The sequence below is a fragment of the Notolabrus celidotus genome, chromosome 13 (assembly GCF_009762535.1).
Source record: "Notolabrus celidotus isolate fNotCel1 chromosome 13, fNotCel1.pri, whole genome shotgun sequence".
NCBI lineage: Eukaryota > Metazoa > Chordata > Actinopteri > Labriformes > Labridae > Notolabrus > Notolabrus celidotus.
The window spans coordinates 32,753,256-32,778,614 of NC_048284.1; the positions used below are offsets into that span (position 1 = coordinate 32,753,256).

Here is a 25,359-nt window from a genome sequence, read left to right on the forward strand (position 1 = left end):
CCAGTCTGTTCAGAAGTGAAGAAGCCTCCCAGAGAAGACGTGAAACGTCTTCAAGAATTTCTGCTGAGTCCAGTTGACTTTTCAGTTCAAGCTTTGAATTTCTACTGAGTAGTTTATTTTGTATTTGATAGTCTTCTGGTGGTCTTTGTATGATTCAGGTCCAATCACTGCTCAGAAAATAATGAAACTAAACAAGATCTTTTTTTGTGTAAAGGGATTTTTCTTTTGCTCTTGCAGTGATTGAGCTCTTCTTGTCTGGTCATACCTCAGTGTATCCAGTCTGCAGAGTGGATCCTCAAGTCCAGCAGACAGCAGCTCCACTCCTGAGTCTCCTGGATGATTGTAGCTCAGGTCCAGCTCTCCCAGGTGGGAGGGGTTTGACCTCAGGGCTGAGACCAAAGAAGCACAGCCTCTCTCTGTGATCAGACATCCTGACATTCTGGTGTTAGAATAGGAATCATGCAATAAGCAAAGTGTAAAGGTTTTGACCATTTTCATGTAAAAACAAATATTAAACAGAACAAGCTAGTTTCCAGTTTCCTGACTTGTCCTTCTTGATAATTTGAGGAAACTAAGAGTCACGTGAAGCTTTGTGTTTTGACATCATTTACACTCAATAGGTTATTGTTACTGACAGTGTAAGATACTGATTTCAGCTTTATACTGACCTGAGAGTTTCCAGTTTACAATGTGGACTCCCCAATCCAGAAGACAGCAGCTCCAGTCCTGAATCCTGCAGTTTGTTGTTACTCAGGTCCAGCTCTCTCAGACTGGAGGACTGTGAGCTGAGGACTGAGGACAGAGAAGCACAGCTACTCTCTGACAGGTTACATCCAGTAAACCTTAAAAGACATGCACATTTCACAAATCTGTTGTTAATTTTTTACATAATTGAAAGCCATGCATGTTTTTTTGAAATGCAATATGTTTAGTATAGTTTTAATTGTCTGATTTACTTGTTTTTGAAACAGACTGCCTCAATATTGACTGACTGCTTGTGTTGACCTACTGTAGTGGATTTGACTAATAAATCTGGGGTGCCAGTCAGAGTCAAGTCCGACAAGTTCAAAGAATTGCAAATAAAAATGACCTTGGTCAAACCTTTACAAAACAATATAAGCAATATAAATTCATCAAAATAAAAATGCGAAATACAAACAGTTCAATAATCCTTCCATGAGGCAGGATTCAGATTACGCTGCCCCTTGAAAGATGTTGTGGTTTGTTTATTGATTGAGGGTGGGTGTGGATGAATGAATGAATGGACGAATCAAGATTTTATTTTCAGCCTTATAGTGACCTGATAGTTTCCAGATTACACTTTGGATGTTTCAGACCGGCAGACAGCAGCTCCAGTCCTGAATCCTGCAGGTCGTTGTGACTCAGGTCCAGCTCTCTCAGTCTGGAGGACTGTGAGCTGAGGACTGAGGACAGAGAAGCACAGCTTCTCTCTGACAGGTTACATCCACTCAGCCTGAAGAAGAATTAGTGATTAGCACAGACACAGTGTTTCATCTGTCATGAACAACATGTTTTTAATGTCTCATGTATCCACCTACAGAGCTTTGTTGGAGGCTTTGATCACTGGCAGCAGCCTCAGAAGAGCCTCCTCTGAAGCAGAGTATTTCTTAAGGTCAAACATGTCCAGATCTTTCTCTGATGACAGTAAGATGAAGACCAGAGCTGACCACTGAGCAGGAGACAGTTTCTCTGTGGAGAGGGGTCCTGATCTCAGGGACTGTTGGATCTCCCCCACTAGAGAATGATCATTCAGTTCATTCAGACAGTGGAACAGGTTGATGCTTCTCTCTGCAGACAGATCCCCACTGATATTCTCCTTGATGTACTGGACTGTTTCCTGATTGGTCTGTGAGCTACTTCCTGTCTGTGTCAGCAGACCTCTCAGGAGAGTCTGATTGGTCTGCAGTGAAAGGCCCAGGAGGAAGCGCAGGAACAAGTCCAGGTGTCCATTTGGACTCTGTAAGGCCTGGTCCACAGCACTCTGATGGAGATGTTTCAGTTCAGGTTTGTCTCTAAAGATTTTAGAGATCAGGGACATTGATTGTTCTTTCATCAGGTTGAGTCCAGACTTGGTGAAGGTCAGATGGACATGAAGAGCAGCCAGAAACTCCTGAACACTCAGGTGGATGAAGCAGAACACCTGGTCCTGGTACAGTCCTCTCTCCTCTCTGAAGATCTGTGTGAACACTCCTGAGTACACTGAGGCTTCCTTGATCTTGATGCCACACTCTGTCAGGTCGGACTCATAGAAGATCAGGTTTCCTTTCTGCAGCTGATCAAAAGCCAGTTTTCCCAGAGACTCGATCATCTTCCTGCTCTTTTTATTCCAGAGTGGATCAGTCTCAACTCCTCCATCATACTTGATGCTCTTCAGTTTGGATTGGACCACCAGGAAGTGGATGTACATCTCAGTCAGGGTCCTGGGCAGCTCTCCTCCCTCTCTAGTCTTTAGCACATCCTCCAGAACTGTAGCAGTGATCCAGCAGAAGACCGGGATGTGGCACATGATGTGGAGGCTTCGGGATGTCTTGATGTGGGAGATGATTCTGCTGGCCTGCTCCTGGTCTCTGAATCTCTTCCTGAAGTACTCCTCCTTTTGAAGATCAGTGAACCCTCTGACCTCTGTCCCCATGTCAACACACTCAGGTGGGATCTGATTGGCTGCTGCAGGTCGTGTAGTGATCCAGAGACGAGCAGAGGGGAGCAGGTTCCCCCTGATGAGGTTTGTCAGCAGCACATCCACTGAGGTGGACTCTGTAACATCAGTCAGGATCTGATTGTTGTGGAAGTCCAGAGGAAGTCGACACTCATCCAGACCGTCAAAGATGAACACAACCTGGAACTCCTCAAACCTGCAGAGTCCTGCTTCTCTGGTCTGAGTAAAGAAGTGATGAACAAGTTCCACCAAGCTGAACTTTCTCTCTCTCAGCACATTCAGCTCTCTGAAAGTGAAGGGAAATGTGAACTGGATGTCCTGGTTGGCTTTGTCTCCAGCCCAGTCCAGAGTGAACTTCTGTGTTAAGACTGTTTTCCCGATGCCAGCCACTCCCTTTGTCAGCACTGCTCTGATTGGTTGATCTCTTCCAGGAAAGCCTTTAAAGATGTCTTCTTGTCTGATGGTGGTCTCTGCTCTGTGTGGTGTCCTGGATGCTGCTTCAATCTGTCTGACCTCATGTTCATCATTGACCTCTCCAGTCCCTCCCTCTGTGATGAAGAGCTCTGTGTAGATCTGGTTCAGAAGGGTTGGGTTTCCAGCTTTAGCGATCCCCTCAAACACACACTGGAACTTCTCCTTCAGGTCAGACTTCAGTTCACGTCTGCACTCTGCAGCAACAGTTCCTGAAAGAACAAAAGAGAAATGTGATGAATGATCTGAAGCTACAATCAGTCTGATGAATTTACACTTTCAGACATCAGGATGGATTTGATTTTCCTCCTCTCTGAACTCTCTTCATCAGCTGTGAACAGTTTCTCACAGCTCATAGATGTGATACAAATGTGTGCATCATATTAACAGCAGAGTTGTAAATGTAAACCTCTCCCATGTTGTCTCCATTTCCTCTCTCCATCATGTTAAATGTGTTCAAATCCTCTTACTGCTCTGCAGACAGTCAGCCAGCTCCTCCTGCTTCATTCTCCTCAGGAAGTGCAGAGTGATCTCCAGAAAGGCCTCTCTGCTCCTCCTCTGCTCTTCATCCTCGTCCTCCCTCTGACTCTCTAAGCATTCTGGATTATGTGGACTCAAAGCTCTCTGGATCTCCTTCAGCTCGGTCTTTACAAAACTGATGATGTTCTCCTGGAGCACCTGGAGCAGAACAAAACAGAAAATCAGATCATATGTGACAGACAGAGAGCCTGCTGGTCTGCAGAGTGCAGCATGGAGACTGGATCACAATGCTGCTTCAGGACTTAGTCTGTGGATGGTCCTGTCTTCTACAAATCCAGTTTCTATGAAATGAACTTCCTGTTGGAGAAATCTCCTGGTGTGCTTTCATCCAGAAAAAGTCTGCAGTGACTTTAGACCTGATGTGTTTATTAGAATGAAGCTGAAAGCAGCAGCTGTCATTAACATGAAGCAAAGTGTTTCTGTTGTTTAGACCTCAAACTGGACTCACTTTGTGAACTCTGCTGCCAAAGTCTGAGTCTGTGTGAGAGCAGCATGACCTCTGACCTCTGACTGTGTGCAGCTCAGAAATGTAAGGCTTCATTCAATCAGTCAAACACTGAGTGTGAAGAGAATTCAGGCAGAGATGATGTTTGCAGTGTGATCAGGAAACAGAAACATCCAAACAGAATGAGTGTGTGCTCTGATTCTCAGGAGGAGCTGTGTTTGTACATTTACTCACCATCAATATGGAGTCCAGCTGTGTTTGATGCTGCTGGGCAGACTGACCAATGGGAGCCTCTGATCTCTGACCTCTGTGGAACAAATATAATATCATGTAGTGTATATAATATAATGACACACAGTGTTGATGTGATAGATTCTATGTAGTGGATCCTGGCAGAAACACTGCTGGATCCTCCTACAAACACAGGACACACATGAAGATACTACATGCTGAGTACAGTTCTTTCTGTCTCCAATCCTGTTTACTGCTGTTGATCCTGATAGAAACACAACCAGTGACTAATGTTCACCTTCACAGAGAAAACACCAACCACAGTTACAAATGTTTCACACACAACAACAGGAAGTTCACTTTGAGAGTCTTACCTTTCATCAGCACTCATCTCTACAGATTTGAACTTAAATGGTAGACCCTTGGACTGGTGACTCTTTAAGGACCCACAGCTGGGTCCAGGTCCAGGAGAGTCTGGTCTCTGATGTTGGACTCTGACAGAATCACAAACACTGATGAACAAACATGAACTATGAAAATCTTCCAGGTTTGAGTGCTGCTGAAATTACTACAAACTTTTCAAATGTTTGATTCTGATAAAAACTCTGTGATCGATTATTACTTTGGACCATCAGACTGACGTCCATCTTTGAAGTCATTAGGCAGATCCTTAGACCAATCACTCTTTAAGGACACACAGCTGGGTCCAGGTCCAGGTCTCTTATCTTTGGTACTGAAAGAGTCATAAACACCAAAAACAGTTAGAGAACTCTTCAAGTTTTATAAAAAAAGGGTCTCTGAGTATTGTAGATCAAAGATGGTTAAAGGGATATTGCAGAAATGTCCCTCAGGGGCCCACTTTGACTTTTTTAACCGTCCTGATGACAGTTTGAGGACGACGCCATAAACCTTTCACCTTCTTACATTTCATCAGCAGACTGACGTCCATCTTTGAAGTCATTAGGTAGATCCTTAGACCAATCACTCTTTATAGACACGCAGCTGGGAGCAGGTCCAGGTCCAGCAGAGTCTGGTCCATGCTGCTGCTCTGGGCTTCAACACACACACACACACACACACACACACACACACACACACACACACACACACAAACACACACACACACACACACACACACACACACACACACACACACACACACACACACACACACACACAGAGTGAGTGCTGAGCTCTGACATGGAGCAGAGTCATGGACAGGTAGAGATCCTCATCTCACCTCAGAGCTTCATATTCCCCACACAGAGTGCTTTTAGAGGGAGGGGCTCCCTCCTCTCCGTCCTCACACTGATTCATAGCAGAGCCTCCACCTTCACACAAACACAACAACATGTTCATCATTACAACAAGCTTTACACCACAGGACATACATTAGTTCTCATTGCTCTCAGTAACATGACACAGATATTCAGGCACTGCTGCCTGCACTTCACCGGAGCCACACGGCCAGCTGCAGGGTCATCAGCTGGGAGCCACCCTTCGCAGATGGTTAACTTTGGTCCCAGAACATCTCCAGTTGGTGGGGCAGCAGTAGGAACGTCTCCCTAATATTTTCTTACAGTAGTATTGTATATTATTACCTAAAATTGCAGAAAAACAAACTGTATGACAGTGAGACATCCCCCTTAGAAATGGTGTCTTACAAAGTTACAATATAGGCTGCGTGTTTACATTTCTCTGACAGGAAGTCAAACTGTCTGATATGAATTCATTAAAAAAAACACTTAAATATTGTAAATATTAAAAAACCTATTTTCAACAGAAACCTGAGGAAACTGGAAATCCAGGAAAATAACAAACCTGACAAAACTGCATTTACTGGCAGAATAAAATATTTACATACATGTTGGAGCATTAGCATTATCGTGTTTTTTGTGTGTTTTTAACCTCTCTGTAAAGTGTCCTTGAGTGCTTATTTTATTTCATATATACAGTTATCCCCAAAATGATTCATTCCCCTGGCAAATTTTGACTTAAAGTTAGTTTTATACAACCAGCAAGGTTTTTCTTGATTGGAAATGACACATGCGTCTCCCTGAAGATAATAAGACGATGTACAAGAGGGATCATTGTGGAAAAATATATTTCTCAGCTTTTATTCACATTTGAACAATAAGTGGCATGTCCAAAATTATTCATACCCTTTGCAAACTGTCACAGTCTGTGGGAAAATCCAAAGTTCCAAATAGTCCCAGCTGTTCTAAAGCATCCTAATGACCCTGATTCATTGGGAACAGCTGTTTTAATCAACTCAACAGGTGAAAAACAGCAGCTCTCTGCAGTTGGTTTGTGGACAGTCATGGCTAAGACAAAGGAGCTCTCTGAGGACCTGGGGTTGCTCCTTGTGGATGCTCACAAGTTAGGAAAGGGCTATAAGGCCATATCTAAATGTTTTCAAGTTCCAGTGGCTACAGTGCAAAGTATTATTAAAAAATACAAGACGTTCCACACTGTGGAAAATCTCAGAGGATGAGGTTGGAAGCCAAAAGTTAAACCTGTGCTGGCCAGGAGGATAGTGAGAGAGGTGAAAAAGAATCCACCAAGATCACCACCAAAGCCATCCTGGTGAATCTGGGCTCTGCTGGTGGCATCGTCTCAAGGCAGACAGTCCAACGGACACTGCACACTGCTGGGTTCCACGGACACAGACCAAGGAGGACGCCACTTCTCCAGATAAGGCACACATCCCTCTTGGCCTTTGCAAATGCTCATCTGGACAAAGAAAAGACTTCTGGTCTTCTTTTTTTATGGTCAGATGAAACAAAGATTGAACTGTTTGAACACAATGATGTATCCTTCATATGGTGTAAAAAAGGAGAAGCCTTCAACCCTAAGAACACCATCCCCACTGTCAAACATGGTGGTGGGAACCTGATGTTTTGGGTGTGTTTATCAGCCAATGGACCAGGGAACCTAATCACAGTAAACAGCACCATGAAAAAAACACTATACATCAAGATTCTCAACAACAACATCAAGCAGTCTGCAGAAAAACTTGGCATTGGGCACCAGTGGACATTTCAGCACGATAACAACCCAAAACACAGCAAAAGTGGTGAAGAACTGGTTAGTGGACAAAAACATGAACGTTTTGCAGTGGCCCAGCCAGAGGCCTGACTTGAATCCAATTGAGAATCTGTGGAGGGAGCTAAAGATCAGGGTGATGGCAAGGAGACTCTCCAACCTGAAAGAGTTGGACCTCATCGCTAAAGATGAATGGGCAAAAATACCAGTGGAGATATGCAAACAGCTGGTCAGCAATTATAGGAAGCAGTTGATTGTTATAAATAGCCAATAAAGGCTTTTCTATTAATTATTGAGAAGGGTATGAATAATTTTGGACATGCCACTTATTGTTCAAATATAAATAAAGGCTCAGAAAAAAAAATTTCCACAATGATGCCTCTTGTACATCGTCTTATTATCTTCTGGGAGACGCCTGTGTCATTTCGTATCAGGAAAAGATTTACTGGTTGTATAAAAGTAACTTTAAGTCAAAATTTGCCAGGGGTATGAATAATTTCTGGTGTAAGTGTATATACATATAAATATATAAATATATATATGAATATATTTGTGTTATTAATTTAATATGTTAATGCTTTAAGTAGGGTTCTCTCCGGGTTCTCCGGCTTCCTCCCACAATCCAAAAACATGCTCAGGTTGATTGATCACTCTAAATTGCCCGTAGGTGTGAGTGTGTGCATGAATGGTTGTCTGTCTCTCTGTGTTAGCCCTGTGATAGGTTGGCGACCTGTCCAGGGTGTACCCTGCCTTCCGCCCGAAGTCAGCTGGGATAGGCTCCAGCCCCCCGTGACCCCTGACGGGATAAGCGGTCAAGATAATGGATGGATGGATGCTTTAAGTAAGAAAAAAATGCAAATATTAATGTTCTGCCATGAGATGACAAAAATACACTTATCTGAATAAGATGTGATTTTTAGCTTCTTGTCTGAAATCTTGTTTTTATAGTACATATAGATTAGTATATAATTATGATTATAATATTATGGTAGTTATAAAAAATAATTGTTTTTATTACTAATGCTATTATCATTGCGTTTTTTAATGTATATAATTTTTTAAGTATTATTATTTCTATTATTATTGTCATCATCACTTTTATCACCTTTAACATGTTTCATTTTGTAACATTGTATAACATTAATATTATTATTAGTTTCACAACTAATATTTTCATTTTTAATACACTTTTGTTCATCACTTATATTTTAAATAATTGATTGTTATTAAGCCCTGTGATAGGTTGGCGACCTGTCCAGGGTGTACCCTGCCTTCCGCCCGTAGCCAGCTGGGATAGGCTCCAGCCCCCCGTGACCCCCAACGGGATAAGCGGTCAAGATAATGGATGGATGGATGATTGTTATTATTATTTGTATTAATATTACTATTACTATTATTATTACTTTTCAGTCAAAGCTGAGGAAATGTCAAGTAATGCTCACTACAATCTAGCGGTTTTTGAGCATAAACCCTGGCACCTACCAAAATCACACTCTGGAAGAGGAAGCAGTGCACTTGGCTGCAATCAATGCAATTCAAAACAGCTGCCTGGACCTGCCTGTCTCAGAGAGCAAACTGTCTAAGCCAGAGAAGGAGAATTTCAGCTTGAGGAACATTGAAAGAGTCCACTGGTAGGGAATAGACTTTTTCAATTTATTCGACATTATTTGAATTGCTGTCTATTAAGTTAAAAAAAAAGAAGCTGATGAAAACAAGTAATACTTGACGATTACTAGTATTATTTTTATTAATATAATTATTGTTGTTATCATTATTATTCTTGTTATTTTCATTATTATTAGTCATTTCGGTTATTCTGTTTTGCATTCCCTTCTGACGCCCTCCCCATCACCCTCTGTTCATCTTTAAAAATGAAAATGGAGAAAAATTCAATAATTATAATAATAATAATAATAATAATAATAATAATAATAATAATAATAATAATAATAATAATAATAAAGACAATAAACCTTGAGAAAAACAAATATAATTGACTATATAGATGATAAACAGATTAAATCTCAACCCACTCAAACACGCCCCCTCCCATCGGGTCTGGGGGTTGTCCTAGATGGATGAGAATCTGTGGGAAGGTGGTCCAATCAGCCAGCAAACTCTGCAGGGTCTGGGGGCGACTGATATTGGGTTACGATCACATCATCATATCTAAACAATTAGTAACACAGGAACTGCACAAATCTGGAAAAATAACAAACACTGAACTTAAAGGAAGGGGAGGGGCTTAGAGTGAAGAGGAAGAAGCAGTGATGATGATGATAATTGTGGTTATTACTATTCTTACTGTTATTATTATCATTTTCATTTTCATTGTTGTTGTTATTTATGTTTCCATCAGTTTTATTGTTCCCCTTTGTTGTTGTCAGTATCGCTGCTGCTTTTATTATTTATTCATTTGTCTATTATTACTGTCATTGATAGTATGTATAAATACTCTCACACACACACGTGTGTCTTGTATCGTTCTGCAACACTTTAATAAAAATGATAAGCGGAAGAAAATGGATGGATGTTTTTTTAATGAAAATGATCAAATTTCAAATGCTGATAAAAAATGAAACAAGTTAGAATAAAATTTGATGTGTTCATTGTTTATATATTCATAGATCTAAACATTTGAGGGAGCTTCAACGTGTACCACATTTGTTGAAAAATGCTGGCAGTGAAAGAGTTAATAAATCAAAGCACCTGAGCCAAGTTGATCCAGGCTACCAGACCGGTTCACACACTCCCTGTACTTCTTACTGATAGTGTTACTCAGATTACAATCAAACTGCTGCTGACTCTACTCCACAAACACAAACTATAGAACAGGTCAATCTTTGTCAAATCACTGCTCTTTAACTCAGACAGAAACTCTACAACATATTTCAAACAGCCAATCAGCATCCAGAAACATTCCTCCAGTCAAACAGTGATCCAGCAGCGTGTGAGCACAGTGATCCTGATCATCAAACATGTAGAGATTTCTCTGGAAGGATTCTCACCTGTTGAAGTGAGTTCAGGTCAGCTTACAGACACTTTCCACCTTCATGTGTGGAGAGAAGAAGAAGCTGCTGGTTTGTCCCTCTTCAGTCCTGATGTGTCTGTGTGCGCTTGATCTGAGGACGCCGTCACACCCTCATACACTCATACCTTCAGAGTGCAACACTCTAACCTGTGACAGAAACCCAGTCAGTGTCAGGTTACACACTGATCACATGATGTTGTTCTACTATCAGTCCTCTAGATGGTGCTGATTAACCTTTTTAATGAAACAAACAGCAGCACTGACAGATGTGATGAAGCAGCAGTGAGGATCACACTGGATGCATCTCAAAGCTCTTCACTGTACTCTCCTCTCTCCTTTCTCCTCTCTCCTCTCTCCTCTCTCCTTCACTGAACAAAAGTAGTTACTGACTCGCCATATTAAGTGGCGCCCCAAAGCTCCTATAGCTGCTTGGAGGACGGAGGAGACTAATCGGAGGAGCGATGAGAGAGGAGACACGAGAACAGCCTTCAGAGAGGACTTGTCACTGATAGACACGCCCCCTTGTCAGGTGTCAGCAGCGTGGTATAAAATAGGATATAGTGATCTTTGTGTGTTGTAGTATAATCTGGCATATTCAGTCAGAAATCCCCTGTGACTGACATTAAACTCATATTTTGGGTGACAAAGGATGAAACAGACTGTCCTAATATTTTTGGCCCACAGTGAAATAATTCAACTTCTAAACTTGGAGGGCCGAGTCACCATTAACAAAGGGTCCAACAAATGGGACAACCTGAAAAGGAAATACAAGGTGAGACAGTTCAATGTTCATGCATTCAGTATAGTTCAGATGTTGGTGAAGCTTTGTGTGGCTCAATGCAACACGCTCTGTTTTCGGCACCACAGTCCCTGATATTCATGAAAAACTCCAGGACATGCTGCCTTCACTTCCTCCCACCGTCAGCAGGATTATCGTCCACGTCTGAACCAACACCACAAAGCTTCTTCGGTCGGAGGAAACAAGATCAGATTCTAGCCACCTTTTAAACCTCTTAAAGCACTCTGTGTGAGTTTTATTGACAAGTTTCATCTTTTCTGGAACCGTGCTTCTTTTCTTAAAGGAGAGACGGTCTTCACCAGAACTTTCTGAGTTCTGGTGTGCTGGCTTCTAACATGCAGCATGCCGTGCAAACACATACACATAACTGACTGCTTACCTCTTAATCACCTCCACCTGCAAGTCCCTCCTCTTCACCTGTGCTTCATTCTCAGTCCCAGCAGAGTAACGCCCTCCTCTGTCTCCCTCCACACCCAACATTATCACCAGTCTATTTCCCCATCACAGCTATTAGAACAAATCATGAGTCCAAGCATATCCGTTGCAACTACAACCCCTATTCTACATCTACAGCACAAATAAATATTGCAGCGACTGGCAGGACAGCACACCACTTAATACAGGTTGATGTGACACAGCCAGGGAGGCCACATGAGCCCACTAAGGCTGCACTTTGAAATATCAGTTCCCTCTCCAGCAAAACTTTAATTTCAATGATTTTATTTCTTACGTATCCTTGGACTCACAATTTGTTATAATAGTAGTGATGGGGAAATAGATTGCTGAGAATGAAGCACAGGTGAAGAGGAGGGACTTGCAGGTGGAGGTGATTGAGAGGTAAACAGTCAGTTATGTGTATGTGTTTGCACGGCATGCTGCATGTAAGAAGTCAGCAAGCCAGAGGACAGTCTGTTTCATCCTTTGCCACCCAAAATTTAATGTTTAATGTCAGTCACAGCGGATTTCTGACTGAAAATGCCAGATTATACTACAACACGCACAGAGAACTATATCCTGTTTTATACCACGCTGCTGACATGTGACAAGGGGGCTTGTCTGTCAGTGAAAATACCTCTATGAAGGCTGTTTTCTTGTCTCCTCTGTCATCGCTACATCATGTGATCAGTGTAATCTGACACTGACTGGGTTTCTGTCAAAGGTTAGAGTGACGTCACTGAAGGTATGAGGATGTGATGGCGTCCTCAGATCAAATGCACACAGACACATCAGGACTGACGTGGGACGAACCAGCAGCTTCTTCTCTCCACACATGAAGGTGGAAAGTGTCTGTGAGCTGACCTGAACTCACTTCAACAGGTGAGAATCCTTCCAGAGAAATCTCTATGTCGTTTTTTTTTAAGTTATATTTGTTGGCCATTTTGCCTTTATTTGTTAGGACAGCTGAAGAGAGATAGGAAATGTGGGGAATAGAGAGTGGGGGAAGACATGCAGGAAATGGTCAACCGGCCGGGAATCAAACCGGCGACCCTTGCAACGTGGACTGTAGCCTCTGTATGTGGGGTGCTTGGACCGCTACGCCACCAGCGCCCCAGAAATCTCTACATGTCTGATGATCAGGATCACTGTGCTCACACGCTGCTGGATCACTGTTTGACTGGAGGAATGTTTCTGGATGCTGATTGGCTGTTTGAAATATGTTGTAGAGTTTCTGTCTGAGTTAAAGAGCAGTGATTTGACAAAGATTGACCTGTTCTATAGTTTGTGTTTGTGGAGTAGAGTCAGCAGCAGTTTGATTGTAATCTGAGTAACACTATCAGTAAGAAATGCAGGGAGTGTGTGAACCGGTCTGACAGCCTGGATCAACTTGGCTCATGTGCTTTGATTTATTAACTATTGATACTCTGAAGTGAAGAGCGTGGATGAAGAGGTCAGAGGTCAAACAACACTGACTTGGTTTCACTGCAGACCCTTTAGACCAGTCCTGTTCTCAAACCTGAGAAGGGCAGAAAGGCCAATCCAGAAGGGCAGAAGTAGGATAGAAAAGGCAAGAGCTAGCTTCTTACAAGACTCATTCAGATGCGCCTCAGATTTGCTAGAGGACAAGAAATGTGGGAAACTGTTGACAACTGCACAGGAGCTGGGGGACCACATCACAGAACAGCTTAGTGATGGCAGTAGGAACATTCCCCTCCAACTGCCAGGGTACGTGCCTCACCCCCCAGAGCCAGCCTTCAAGTTTGAAACTACTCTTCCTAAGTGGAAAGAGATCAAACAGGCCGTAGAAAAAGCAAGACCCGCATCAGCACATGGCAAGGCAAGGCAAGGCAAGGCAGCTTTATTTGTATAGCGCATTTCATACACGAGGGCAACTCAATGTGCTTTACATTAACACATTAAAAGCATTGGAGACATTCAGACAAGCATAAAAGAACACAATTAAAATGACAAATATGATAAAACAGAAAAGAAAAGGAAAATTAGAAATATATTAAAAATTACATTAACATTTTAATTTAAAGTGGGTTAAAATAATCTAAGATAGGAAGGCAGAGGTAAATAAGAAAGTCTTAGTCTTTGATTTAAAAGAGGTGAGAGTTGGAACAGACCTACAGCTTTCAGGGAGCTTGTTCCAGATATGTGGTGCATAATGACTAAACGCTGCTTCACCATGTTTCCTTCTGACTCTAGGGACTGAAAGCAGACCAGTACCTGATGACCTCAGAGGTCGAGGTGGTTCATAAAGTAGTAGCAGATCAGCAATGTATTTTGGGCCTAAACCATTCAGTGCTTTATAAACCATCAGCAGGATTTTAAAGTCTATTCTCTGACAGACAGGAAGCCAGTGTAGAGATCTAAGAACTGGAGTGATGTGGTCTACTTTCTTGGTCCTTGTTAGGACTCGAGCAGCAGCATTCTGTATGAGCTGCAGTCGTCTGATGGACTTTTTAGGGAGTCCTGTAAAGACCCCGTTACAGTAGTCTAGTCTGCTAAAGATAAATGCATGGACGAGTTTTTCTGCATCCTGCTGAGACATGAGTCCTTTAATCCTTGATATATTCTTAAGGTGATAGTAGGCGGACTTTGTAATTGTCTTAATGTGGCTGCTGAAATTAAGGTCTGAGTGGTTGGTTTGAACATTTCATCATTGCAGATTGGAGCTGAGCAGTAACCTTTAACCTTTCTTCCTCCAAAAACAATCATTTCAGTTTTTTCTTTGTTTAACTGAAGAAAATTCTGTCTCGTCCAGTCATTGATTTGTTCAATGCATTTACTCAGTGTTTGTATGGGACTATAATCCCCTGGTGATATGGTGATGTAAATGTGTGTGTCATCTGCATAGCTATGGTATTTTATTTGGTTGTTTCTTATTATCTGACCTAAGGGGAGAATGTAGATGTTGAATAGTAGAGGCCCCAGAATGGATCCCTGAGGTACTCCACATACAATTTTCATCCGCTCAGATGTGTATTTACCTATAGACACAAAATAGTCCCGGTCATTTAAATAGGACTTAAGCCAATTTAGTACTGCACCAGAGAGTCCCACCCAGTTTTCAAGTCTGTCCAGTAGTATCTTGTGGTCAACTGTGTCAAAAGCAGCACTAAGATCAAGTGATACCAAAACTGAAATTTTGCCATTGTCTGTGTTTAAATGAATATCATTGAGGACCTTGACTAGAGCGGTCTCTGTGCTGTGATGTGATCGGAATCCAGATTGGAAGACATCAAAACAGTCATTTATCATTAGATAATTGTTCAGTTGTTGAAAAACAGCTTTTTCAATAATTTTACTTAAAAAAGGGAGGTTTGATATCGGCCTATAGTTGTTCATTTCTGATGTATCTAAATTGTTCTTCTTCAGGAGTGGTTTAATTACTGCTGTTTTCATGGCCTGGGGGAAGACACCTGTAAGAAGAGACATGTTGACAATTTGAAGCAGATCTGAGGTCATGCAGTCTGAAACCTTTTTGAAAAATGGTGATGGTAGAATGTCAAGGCAGCAGGATGAGGATTTCAAATGTTGTATTATATCTTGTAGGTTTTTGTAATTTATTGGATTAAATTGTGTCATAGTGATTGATTGGTTTTTTGGTGGACACACAGATAACACATTCGCAGTACCTCGTACAGTAGTGCTGACTGCTTGTCTGATTTTCTGAATTTTGTCAGTGAAGAAGAATGCAAATTCATTGCAGGCCCTGGTAGATAAATGTTCAGAGGCCACAGGCACAGGGGGGTTTGTTAGCCTGTCGACTGTAGCAAACAGGGCGCGTGCATTATCTTTGTTTTTGGAGATAATGTCTGAGAAGAAGGTCTGCCTTGACTTTTTCAGTTCTAGATTAAACATGTGAAGTCTTTCTTTATAAATGTCATAATGAACCTGAAGCTTTGTTTTACGCCACCTGCGCTCAGCTTTTCGACATTTCTTTTTTTCATGTTTGACCTGCATGGTATTCCTCCAAGGCGATTTTTTCTTATTGGAGACCACTTTTACTTTAGTTGGTGCAATGGAATCAATAATGTTTGTAATTTTTAAAGTGAAATCTTCTACAAGTTCATTTGCAGAGAACCTAGAGAGGGGGGTTATGGAAGAGAAAGCCTGAATAAATATATCACTGGTACTTTCAGTAATGTAACGTTTTGAGATAACCTCAGTTTGAACATTAGTGTTCACAGATAAATCACTTTCAAAGAAAACACAGCAGTGATCAGAGAGAGCAACATCAGATACCAGAACCTTGGAAATGTTTAGACCCTTGGAGATAACCAAGTCTAGGATGTGACCCCTGTTGTGTGTGGGCTGCGTCACATGCTGAGTGAGTCCAAAGTTGTCAAGGACATAACACAGTTCTTCAGTCACTCTGTCCTCAGGTTTGTCAACATGGATGTTAAAATCACCAACAATTAAAACAGAATCAAAGTCAGTGCAGATAAGAGACAGGAGTTCAACAAGGTTATCAAAGAAATCAGTACAGTATTTAGGTGGTCTGTAAATATTAAGAAATATAGACCGAGAGGATGTATTTAACTGAAGAGCCACATATTCAAAAGAAGTGAAATTTCCATAAAACACCTGCTTGCATTTGAATAACTCATTAAAAATTATACTAACACCTCCTTTTTTATGCGTTCTAGTCTCACTCACAAAAGAGAAGTTTGGAGGGCATGATTCAATGTGTACAGCTGCACTGTTATCTTGGTCTAACCAAGTCTCCGTTAAAAACATAAAATTAAGATTGTGTTTAATAATAAAATCATTTATTAAAAAAGATTTGCCTCCCAGAGACCTGATATTTAATAAAGCTAAGTTTAGTGAGTTGAAACCAGTTGTGTTATTTTTTACAGCTGTTTGTGGCTGACGAGGAAGTGGAGCTAAATTTAATAAGTTGGCAGATTTAGTCGAGTATCTTCTGTTTCTCAGCAGATTTACCCTTTTTCTATTTCCTGCCAACAGAGGAATTGAGGAGGCTACCTGAATTCCACAGGGCCCCGGCTTTTCCTGGTTGAAAACATTAATGATATCAGCTTTGAAGCCTGGACCCGGCCCATATCAGTTAGAATTGTTATGATGATGATGATTCTGAGGAGGTGAAGGGGCTTTGTGAAGTTTCTGTGATGGTGGTTTCGGGCGCGGTGGTGGGCTGGGGGCTGGGCGATGGGGTAGATTTAGGGGAGAGAATATGGGATTTGGACGGGGTGTAAGCTTGATTCCAACATTGACAAGCTTTTTCATCTCATCCGTAAAATCCAGGAGGGGGGAGGAGGGAGAGAGAGTGACTGGAGAGGGCGGGGAGTTGGCTGGTGTTTGGGGTGGTGAAGAATAGAAATCTCCTCTTGTTGGGAGTGGAGGCCACTCCTCTTGTTGGGGGGTGGAAGATGGCCGCAGTGGAGGCCACTCCTCTTGTTGGGGGGGTGAAGATGGCCGCAGTCTAGGACGCTCCTCTCGTTGGGGGGTTGAAGTTGGCGGCACTGGAGGACGCTCCTCTTGGGGGGGTGAAGGTGGCGGCGATGAAGACTCCTCCTGGCTCAGCGATCTCAGTCGTTTTCCTCCAGAATGTGGTCTTATCTTCTGTTTTGTTTTGTCTTGTCTCTTGTCCTTGGCCAGGGAAGCTGGTGTGTGATACACAGAGTAAAATAGGTTGGAGGTGAACAATCTTACTCCTGACTTGTTGAGACAAAATCCATCTGCCTTAAAAAGGTGTCTGCGTTCCCAGAAAATATTAAAATTGTCAATAAAGTTCACTGATTGAGCGGCACATGTAGCTTTGAGCCATTTGTTCAAAATCAACAGCCTGCTGAATCTCTCGTCCCCTCTTCGGACAGTCGGTAGAGGGCCACTGATAAACACCACAGTATCAACAGATCTGACTTTGTGCAGCAGATCAGTAAAATCTTGTTTCAATACCTCAGATTGTTGCTTCACAACATCCAAGGCCCCAGTGTGCAGAATGAGTGATTTCACCGTTGTGTGGTCAGCAACAATGTCCAGAATTTTGTCTGAGATGTCGGAGACCGAATCGTTGGTGAAGCAGAGGACTTTGGTGTTTCTCTTGCCACAGAGGCTACTGACCTCTTTCACGGCACCATCGCCCACGATCAGTGTTTCAGGCCCAGTCGTCAGCTCCCTCTGAGGCCTTTTGCTTATAGATTTGGTCTCCTACCTTCCCTTGGTCTTCGAGGTCACAGGGTTTCTCAGGTCCTGGGATGGAGAGTCAGGATCTTGTGAAAGTGGTGCAAATCTGTTCTCTAAATGTATCTTTGTTTCTTCTACAGGTTTGCTCTTACTAGTAGTTTTTACTGCTGTCCATGGCTGTTTCCTCCTTGGTAGGGGGGTTGAGGCGGCACTCCTTCTGGATGAGAGTGCAGGCCAGCAAGTCGCATCAGAAATCTCAGGGCGCTGGGCTCTGCCTGTTATCCGTTCTCTTATGTACGTGGGAAACGTTTTATCTTTTGGCCTAGCGCCAAGAGTGTTGCAGCTGGTCCCAACTGCACAGTCCTCCTGTTTTGGAGTGTCATTGTTTGGGCTAACTAGCCGTGTGTTAGCAGGTACATGTCTGCTGCTCTGACCCCATGGAAGAGTGGTGTCATTCCTGCATAGTCCATTCACTTCCACATTCACTTCTATCCGATGCATCTTTGTTTCCAGCACAGCAATTTTCTGAAGGATCTTCTGAAAATCGTCCACAGTGAAAGGAGGCATTTTGGTTCAAGTTAGCTTAGCTGCTAACAGGCTTTTGCCGATCAGTAGGCCACGTTTGCAGTTTTGATAAAATGTCGAGATAAGGCAGTAGTTCACTTAGTCGAAAATAAATTATAGTCCCAGTGGTTTCTAAGTATCCTGGAGTGACTGCTTGTAGTCTCTCAGTGAAGAAAAAAGAGTTAAAATGAAAAGAATGCAAGCATAAGCAAGAGCAAGCAAAAAAGTGTCTGCACTCCTCAAGAAATCCAGGGACATGTACAATGCAACTGGATTGTGAACTGCATATCTTTGTGCTGTAGTTATTGCATATTTGTAGAAATAAGTGTTTAGTATTGCCCCACATGTCCTGTGGAGAATTCTGAACCTGTACCAGATGAGGAGAAAGAGCAGGAACCAGATCTTGGCACAGAAAGTCATGCAGTGATGTGTCTGTCGCTAACGATCCGACTCCAAGAGCCGGCTCTTTGAAGTGAACGACGGAAGCCGGCTCCTGATTGGGAGCCTTTTTTTTTTCTCGTCTTTTTCTGTTTAAGCCTCACGTGATTGGTCAAGACATGGTGGCGTCTTGACCAATCACGTGTCTACATTGAGCAGAAGGAGGAGGGGAGGGGTTACAGACACACACAGCACAGTGAGCACACCAACAGGAGGGAGATGAGAGGGAGAACATGCGCGACAGAGAGAACGCACTGGAAAGGTGAAAAAACGAGTGACTGCAGAAAACACAGTAAACTTTAGACACAGTTCAATGGCATAGACTGTTAAAAGGCAGAGTGTAGACTGTGTAAGGTGAAAATGTCATCAATCAGGGTCCATAAAAAACCTGCAAAGGCACATTAGAAGTGTCTGTGAAGGATCTCATTCATCCAGGTCATGGACATTAGAACTGTTTATCCATCAGTGCAATTGGAAGAATAGAGACAGTCAAGGGAACCTGCTGTTAATGAAGGTGTTTAAAAGTTTATAAATAATATACAGACATCAGAGATTGGACCTTTATGTCTAATTGTGATGGGTCTTCTTTTTGTACTTTATAATTAATTTTTGTAGCACTCTGCTCCATGTTGATTATATAAATAAAGCCTTATTAATAATACGCATTTGATATAATGTATGTTTTTTACATTACTTATTCATTTTACAAATAATTTTACATTATTTTAAGTAATACAGTCATTTAAACAAGACTCAGGAGCCGAAAAAAGAGCCGGCTCTTTGTAGTGAGCTGAGCCAAAAGAACCGGTTCTCTAAAAAGAGCCGGAATTCCCATCATTAAAGTCATTGTCCTAATCAGCTCAAATCCAGACTTCCCCCTGAGTTTCATGACTTGAGTCTAACTGTCAGTTGCTGTTGTAAGTAGTCATAGAGGAGGGGACATTATATTTTGTGATCAAATTTTTATTATCATTTATGCAGTTACTGTCACATACAGAGAGATCAACAAAGGCCAAAGAGGATATGAAAGCAAATTAAAAAGAGACTACTAAGAACCAGGTCCAGAAGAACAAAGAAATGGTAAAGGTTGTTGCGATGTTACGAGTGAGCAGTAGTTAGTGTTTCCATCTAGTGGCAACCAACTTCTTAGCGGTCGTCAAGCAGCTAAAAACACACGCTTCTGAGCTCTATGAAGCTGCAGCTGAAGTAAGTCATTTAAAATTAAGACAGAAGGAAACAATGGGATAGACACGTGTAACAACCGGGACAAATTTTTGTTAAACATTTTCCAGAAAGTGGCCACACCAGGACACTCCCATATCATATGGTAAAAAGTGCCAATGGGTGGTATGTTGCCTTTAAAATATAACAATAAAACTTGGAAATGATTCCCTTGTTACCATGAAACTGACAGAACTTTAAATAGTGGGTGTGTGGAAAGAGTGGCCTGCCAGGGGACACCGTAGGTTATCATTACTGTACGCAACTGCAGATAAAAATAGAATGTAGAGCGCTGCAAGTTAAACTGTACAGAGAGCTCCTCAAAGGAGACTAAACCTCTGTCTCCAAACACAATGTATTCCTCTGTCAGACCAAGGTCGACAGTAAGGACAGTTTAATGAATGAGACTCAGACTTTTCTGACAAACTTTCTTATCAATACATTGAAGAAACACAGAATGAATGAGGCCTGATGTTTTCACAATAGAGATGTTAAGAAGTAAAGTTCAGTTAGACAGTTTTCCATTGAGTCCTGCTCTTTGATAACAGACATTCATGCTAATGTGACAGAAACAATCACATGATCAGCTGAAGTGTGTGTGTGTGTGTGTGTGTGTGTGTGTGTGTGTGTGTGTGTGTGTGTGTGTGTGTGTGTGTGTGTGTGTGTGTGTGTGTGTGTGTGTGTGTGTGTGTGTGTGTGTGTGTGTGTGTGTGTGGGGGCAGAGGGTACACTGTTCTTCAGCAGCTGTTTGTGTGTAGTGTTTGTGTAAAGAGGAGGAGACTCTCCATGCTACACAGAACACACACTCACTGAGGAACCATGATACAACAACCTAAACCCAGGATACAGAGGTTCAGTGAAGGAGGTGCTGAAGGTGTGGAGGTGGATCAGAGAGTCAGAGGAGACTCTGTAGAAGGACAGAGTGCCAGCAGGACAGTCCACATACACTGCTACTCTGTGAGAGTCAGAGGACGAGGAGAGAGGGAGCTCTGTTCTTATGTTATTGTGACGGACATAGTAACGTTCATCAGAGCAGATCAGACTCCAGGACTGATCATTAGATCCAAACCCACAGCCAGGCCTTTTTCCTTTCCTGTTGATTCCTCTGTAACTCACTGATATATGAACCCATCCTCTCCACTCAACCTCCCAGTAACCAAGACCAGTCAGACCATCTCCACACAGCAGCTGAAACCAGGAGTCAAATCTGTCTGGATGATCAGGATATGACTGATCCTCTCCCACCCATGTCACCTCCCTGTTGTCTTCAGACAGTCTGAGGTATCTGTGTGCTGTGTTTGAGTCCAGAGTGAGTTCACAGACATCTGATGGAGAGACAAAGACACAACACAGCAGCAGTTTATCATCAGACACACCTGAAGGCTTTATTCTTTGTTAGCTGACAGTCTGCTGTTTGGTCATCATGAGTCAAACTGATTCCACACTCACACTTCTTCAGTCCAGGTTTTAACCTCTGCTCTCCACCATGGTCCACCCTGGAGGAAGAAACACAGTCAGAGTGATGTTCAGTCCAACATGAGTCCTACCTGCTGTTCAACATGAAGCAGTGTTCCTCAGTTTGTCCCTGTGACAGAGAAACAGGCTGAAACTCATCTGAGCCAGCTGTCTCCATCACTCTGTCTCTTTTTCTGACAGTGTTGAGATACTCAGAGAAAAAGAAGTCAAAGATTCAAAAAGCAAAGGCTGGCTGTTGATCTTTGGATCCATGAAGTCCAGATTCTGCTTCTCATGTCCTCTTTGAAATCGGTAAAGACGATTCCTGCTGAACCTTTGATTTGATGAACAACAACACAACTCCAAAAACAACTGCCCTAGAGATGATGTCTGTATATTTCTACATTTGTTCAATAATTATGATGTTCTGACAATAACATCTGCCTTCTTCATGTTCACACACAACATTAGTGGATGAACAGGCACATGGGAATGTTTCTGTATATAAAATGAACAGCTGACCTGAACAACTGTCAAGAACTAAGTCAACGACTCTAATAACGACCCCATGTGACCACCTTAGCACACCAACCACTGTTGGAAGCTTATATTTTCTAGTCCCCCCCCCAGTCTGTTCAGAAGTGAAGAAGCCTTTCAGAGAAGACGTGAAATGTATTCAAGAATTTCTACTGAGTCCAGTTGGCTTTTCGGTTCAAGCTTTGAATTTCTACTGAGTAGTTTATTTTGTATTTAATAGTCTTCTGGTGGTCTTTGTCTGATTCAGGTCCAATCACTGCTCAGAAAATAATGAAACTAAACAGGATTTTTTTTGAGAAATGGGATTTTTTCTTTTTCTCTTGCAGTGTTTGAGATCTTGTGGTCTGGTCATACCTCAGTGTATCCAGTCTGCAGAGTGGATCCTCCTTTCCAGCAGACAGCAGCTTCACTCCTGAGTCTCCTGGATGATTGTAGTTCAGGTCCAGCTCTCTCAGGTGGGAGGGGTTGGAGCTCAGAGCCGAGGCCAGATAAGCACAGCCTCTTTCTGTGATTAGACATCCCGACACTCTGGTGTTAGAAAAGGAATCATGCAGTAAGCAAAGTGTAAAGGTTTTGACAGTTTCATGTAAAACAAATATTTCACAGAACAAGCTAGTTTACAGTTTCCTGACCTGTCCTTATTGATAATTTGAGGAAACAAAAAATTATGTGGAGCTTTGTGTTTTGACATCATCTACACTCACTGTACATTTCAGCTTTACACTGACCTGAGAGTCTCCAGATTACAATGTGGACTCCCCAATCCAGCAGACAGCTGCTTCAGTCCTGAATCCTGCAGGTCGTTGTTACTCAGGTCCAGCTCTCTCAGACTGGAGGAGTGTGAGCTGAGGACTGAGGTCAGAGAAGTACAGCTTCTCTCCGACAGGTTACATCCAGTAAACCTTAAAAGACGTGCACATTTGACAGATCTGTTGTTATTTTTTACATAATAAAAAGCCATTCACGTTTTTTTTAATTCAAAATATAATTATCAGGGCCCAAGCACTGTAGGTGCAATGACCTAATATATACATATATATATATATATATATATATATATATATATATATATATATATATATATATATACCTGGCACACGTTCTGCTGTGCATGGGGGGTTTGCGCGTGTGTGTGTGTGTGTGTCTGTCTGTCTGTGTGTCTGTCTGTGTGTGTGTGTGTGTGTCTGTCTGCGTGCACATCTGCCGTGCGCGATAGAGAGCAGAGGAGAATTGTGAACGGGCAACCATGTAGAGACAGAAATGACATCCCGTCATGTAAATAAGATAAATAACATAAGGATATTTAGTCTGTTACATAAAAGAACAAGGTATAGACCTGATCTATGAGAGAGGGAACCTTAAATCCCTTCTGCTTTGACTTTCAAGGGGGGGCGGGACCCGATGGACACTCCCTCTCGTGCGGGCGCGCGCTCAAACACACACATACATGAACATATGAACCCAGCAGACCATCGTATGGTAAAATATATATTTCCACATGAAGCACAGTTAAAACAAACATGATCAGCTTGGACTGAATGAATGTGGGAGGAGCGCGCAGTTCAGTGGACCTGCGCTCGTCAATGCAGCCCGGAGGAGTCGAGCGCAGATCCTCTGAACTTTCAGCACAGAGTGCCTAGTCAGAAGTGCTAAAATTGCGTATCGTTTGGTTCATAGGGCGTACCGAACCGTGACCACTGTATCAAACGGTTCAATGCAGATACACGTATTGTTGCACACCTAATATATACACATATATATAGGTTAATTCATAATATAGATCTGGCCAAGTTGAGTGCCTCCATTCTGTTTATAAGCGTAACCTGGCCTGCCTTCATCCTAGCAGCAGAGAGCTCCAATGTCAATATTTCTATAACAAATTAATCCACTGATTTATAGAAAGAGTGTGTGGGGGCTTCCATCTTACTGCTAGCATCTTTTTGGAAGCATTGCATACTGATCACTACAGCAGCCTTTGGGTTTGGTTAAAGTTCTGCCCGGAGTCTCTAAGGCTGAGCCCAGCAACCCTGCGGAGAAAGCTCATTTCGGCTGCTTGTATTCGCGATTTTGTTCTTTCAGTCACTACCCACAGCTCGTGGTCATAGGTGAGGGTTGGAACGTAGATTGACCGGTTAATTGAGAGCTTTGTCTTCTGGCTCAGCTCTCTCTTCACCACAAAAGACCAGTACAGCGTCCACATCACTGCAGACGCCGCCCCAATCCGTCTGTCAATCTCACGCTCCCTCTTCCCCTCATGAGTAAGCATGTTCAGAGTGCTGGCATAATTCATACCATAAGAGTTCAGAGTAATTCATTTGCTGATTTTGTTCTTGGATGGAAAGTGATGTTTCTAAATCGTGTATTTTCTTAAGCTGTTTTTTATTCACTTTAGAGGAGAATAAGATTGCGATATTTCTAATAAAGCCTTTAATTGCATCCCAGAGAAACCTAATATCATTAACTGAATGTCTATTGGCTTTTAAAAATTGTAATAGTTCAACTTCAAACTGTTCATAGAAATCTTGATTTTGTCGAAATCAACAATTTACATTTATATGCATGATGGTCTGTCAGGCTCATGTGCTTTGTTACCCAGGACATGAGAGATGCTGATATAAATATGAAGTCTATCCTAGAAAAGGATTTATGCCTATTTGAATAAAAAGTATACTCTCTACATTTAGGATTGTGTACCCTCCATACCTCAGCAAGATTTAAATCTGAGAGTAGATGTTTTAACAGCTTAGTTGCAGGAAGATTGGATTGTGATTTACTTGATTTGTCCAGTTCTGGGTCCAGTATGGCTTTCATATCTGATCCAATTATCAGTTCAAATTCGGAAATTCCCCAAAAACATTATTTAGCCAAGCAAAAAACGATTGACATAGTTATTTGGTGCATATATGTTAACAAAGGCCACTTTCTGCCCATATCATACATATTTATTAAAGGCAATCCTACCCTCTTCATCTCCTCCTTTGCCAATGATGGAGATCTGAAGTGTGATACGTTTTAAGGTTATCACACCTTTTGTTTTATTAAGAGCCGATGAGAGAACAGATACCTTGTAAAGATCATTTCCGAGGAGATGAGTTTCCTGAAACATAGCTATATCCAGACAGTTAAGGCCCTGTACATTACAAGAAACAACGTTTAATCTAGCCAGGGATTCTTTCCATTTTGAATTTATGAAAAAAAGAATAATTCTACTTATGGCAACAGGTAATTCAATTATAAAGACAGAACTAAGTAGACGTAATATTACAGCTAAGCTGAATGTTACATATTGCCAAAAATGGAAGTGATCAAAC

The 25,359-nt window shown here is 42.1% G+C and overlaps 2 protein-coding genes and 1 pseudogene across 5 annotated transcripts in view; all 3 read right to left on the reverse strand.

Annotated features, from left to right (window-relative positions):
- LOC117824123 (NACHT, LRR and PYD domains-containing protein 12-like) overlaps positions 1-25,359 on the reverse strand; it is a 114,955-nt gene that overhangs the window by 78,970 nt on the left and 10,626 nt on the right. The window lies entirely within an intron of this gene.
- The window catches only part of LOC117824125 (NLR family CARD domain-containing protein 3-like), a 35,435-nt gene that overhangs the window by 1,618 nt on the left and 8,458 nt on the right, over positions 1-25,359 (reverse strand). The window contains exons 4-7 of one of the 4 annotated variants that reach the window (XM_034699518.1): positions 22,777-22,950; positions 22,403-22,576; positions 21,506-21,552; positions 19,783-21,381 (exon numbers count right to left, since the gene is read on the reverse strand). In XM_034699518.1, coding sequence (XP_034555409.1) covers positions 20,846-21,381; positions 21,506-21,552; positions 22,403-22,576; positions 22,777-22,950 — 931 coding nt within the window. In that variant the 3' untranslated portion in view covers positions 19,783-20,845. Of the gene's footprint in view, positions 1-19,782; positions 21,382-21,505; positions 21,553-22,402; positions 22,577-22,776; positions 22,951-25,359 lie in introns of those variants that run through there. The other 3 variants (XM_034699520.1, XM_034699521.1, XM_034699519.1) reach the window with 3 other exon arrangements.
- Positions 1,254-10,539, reverse strand: LOC117824128 (annotated as a pseudogene).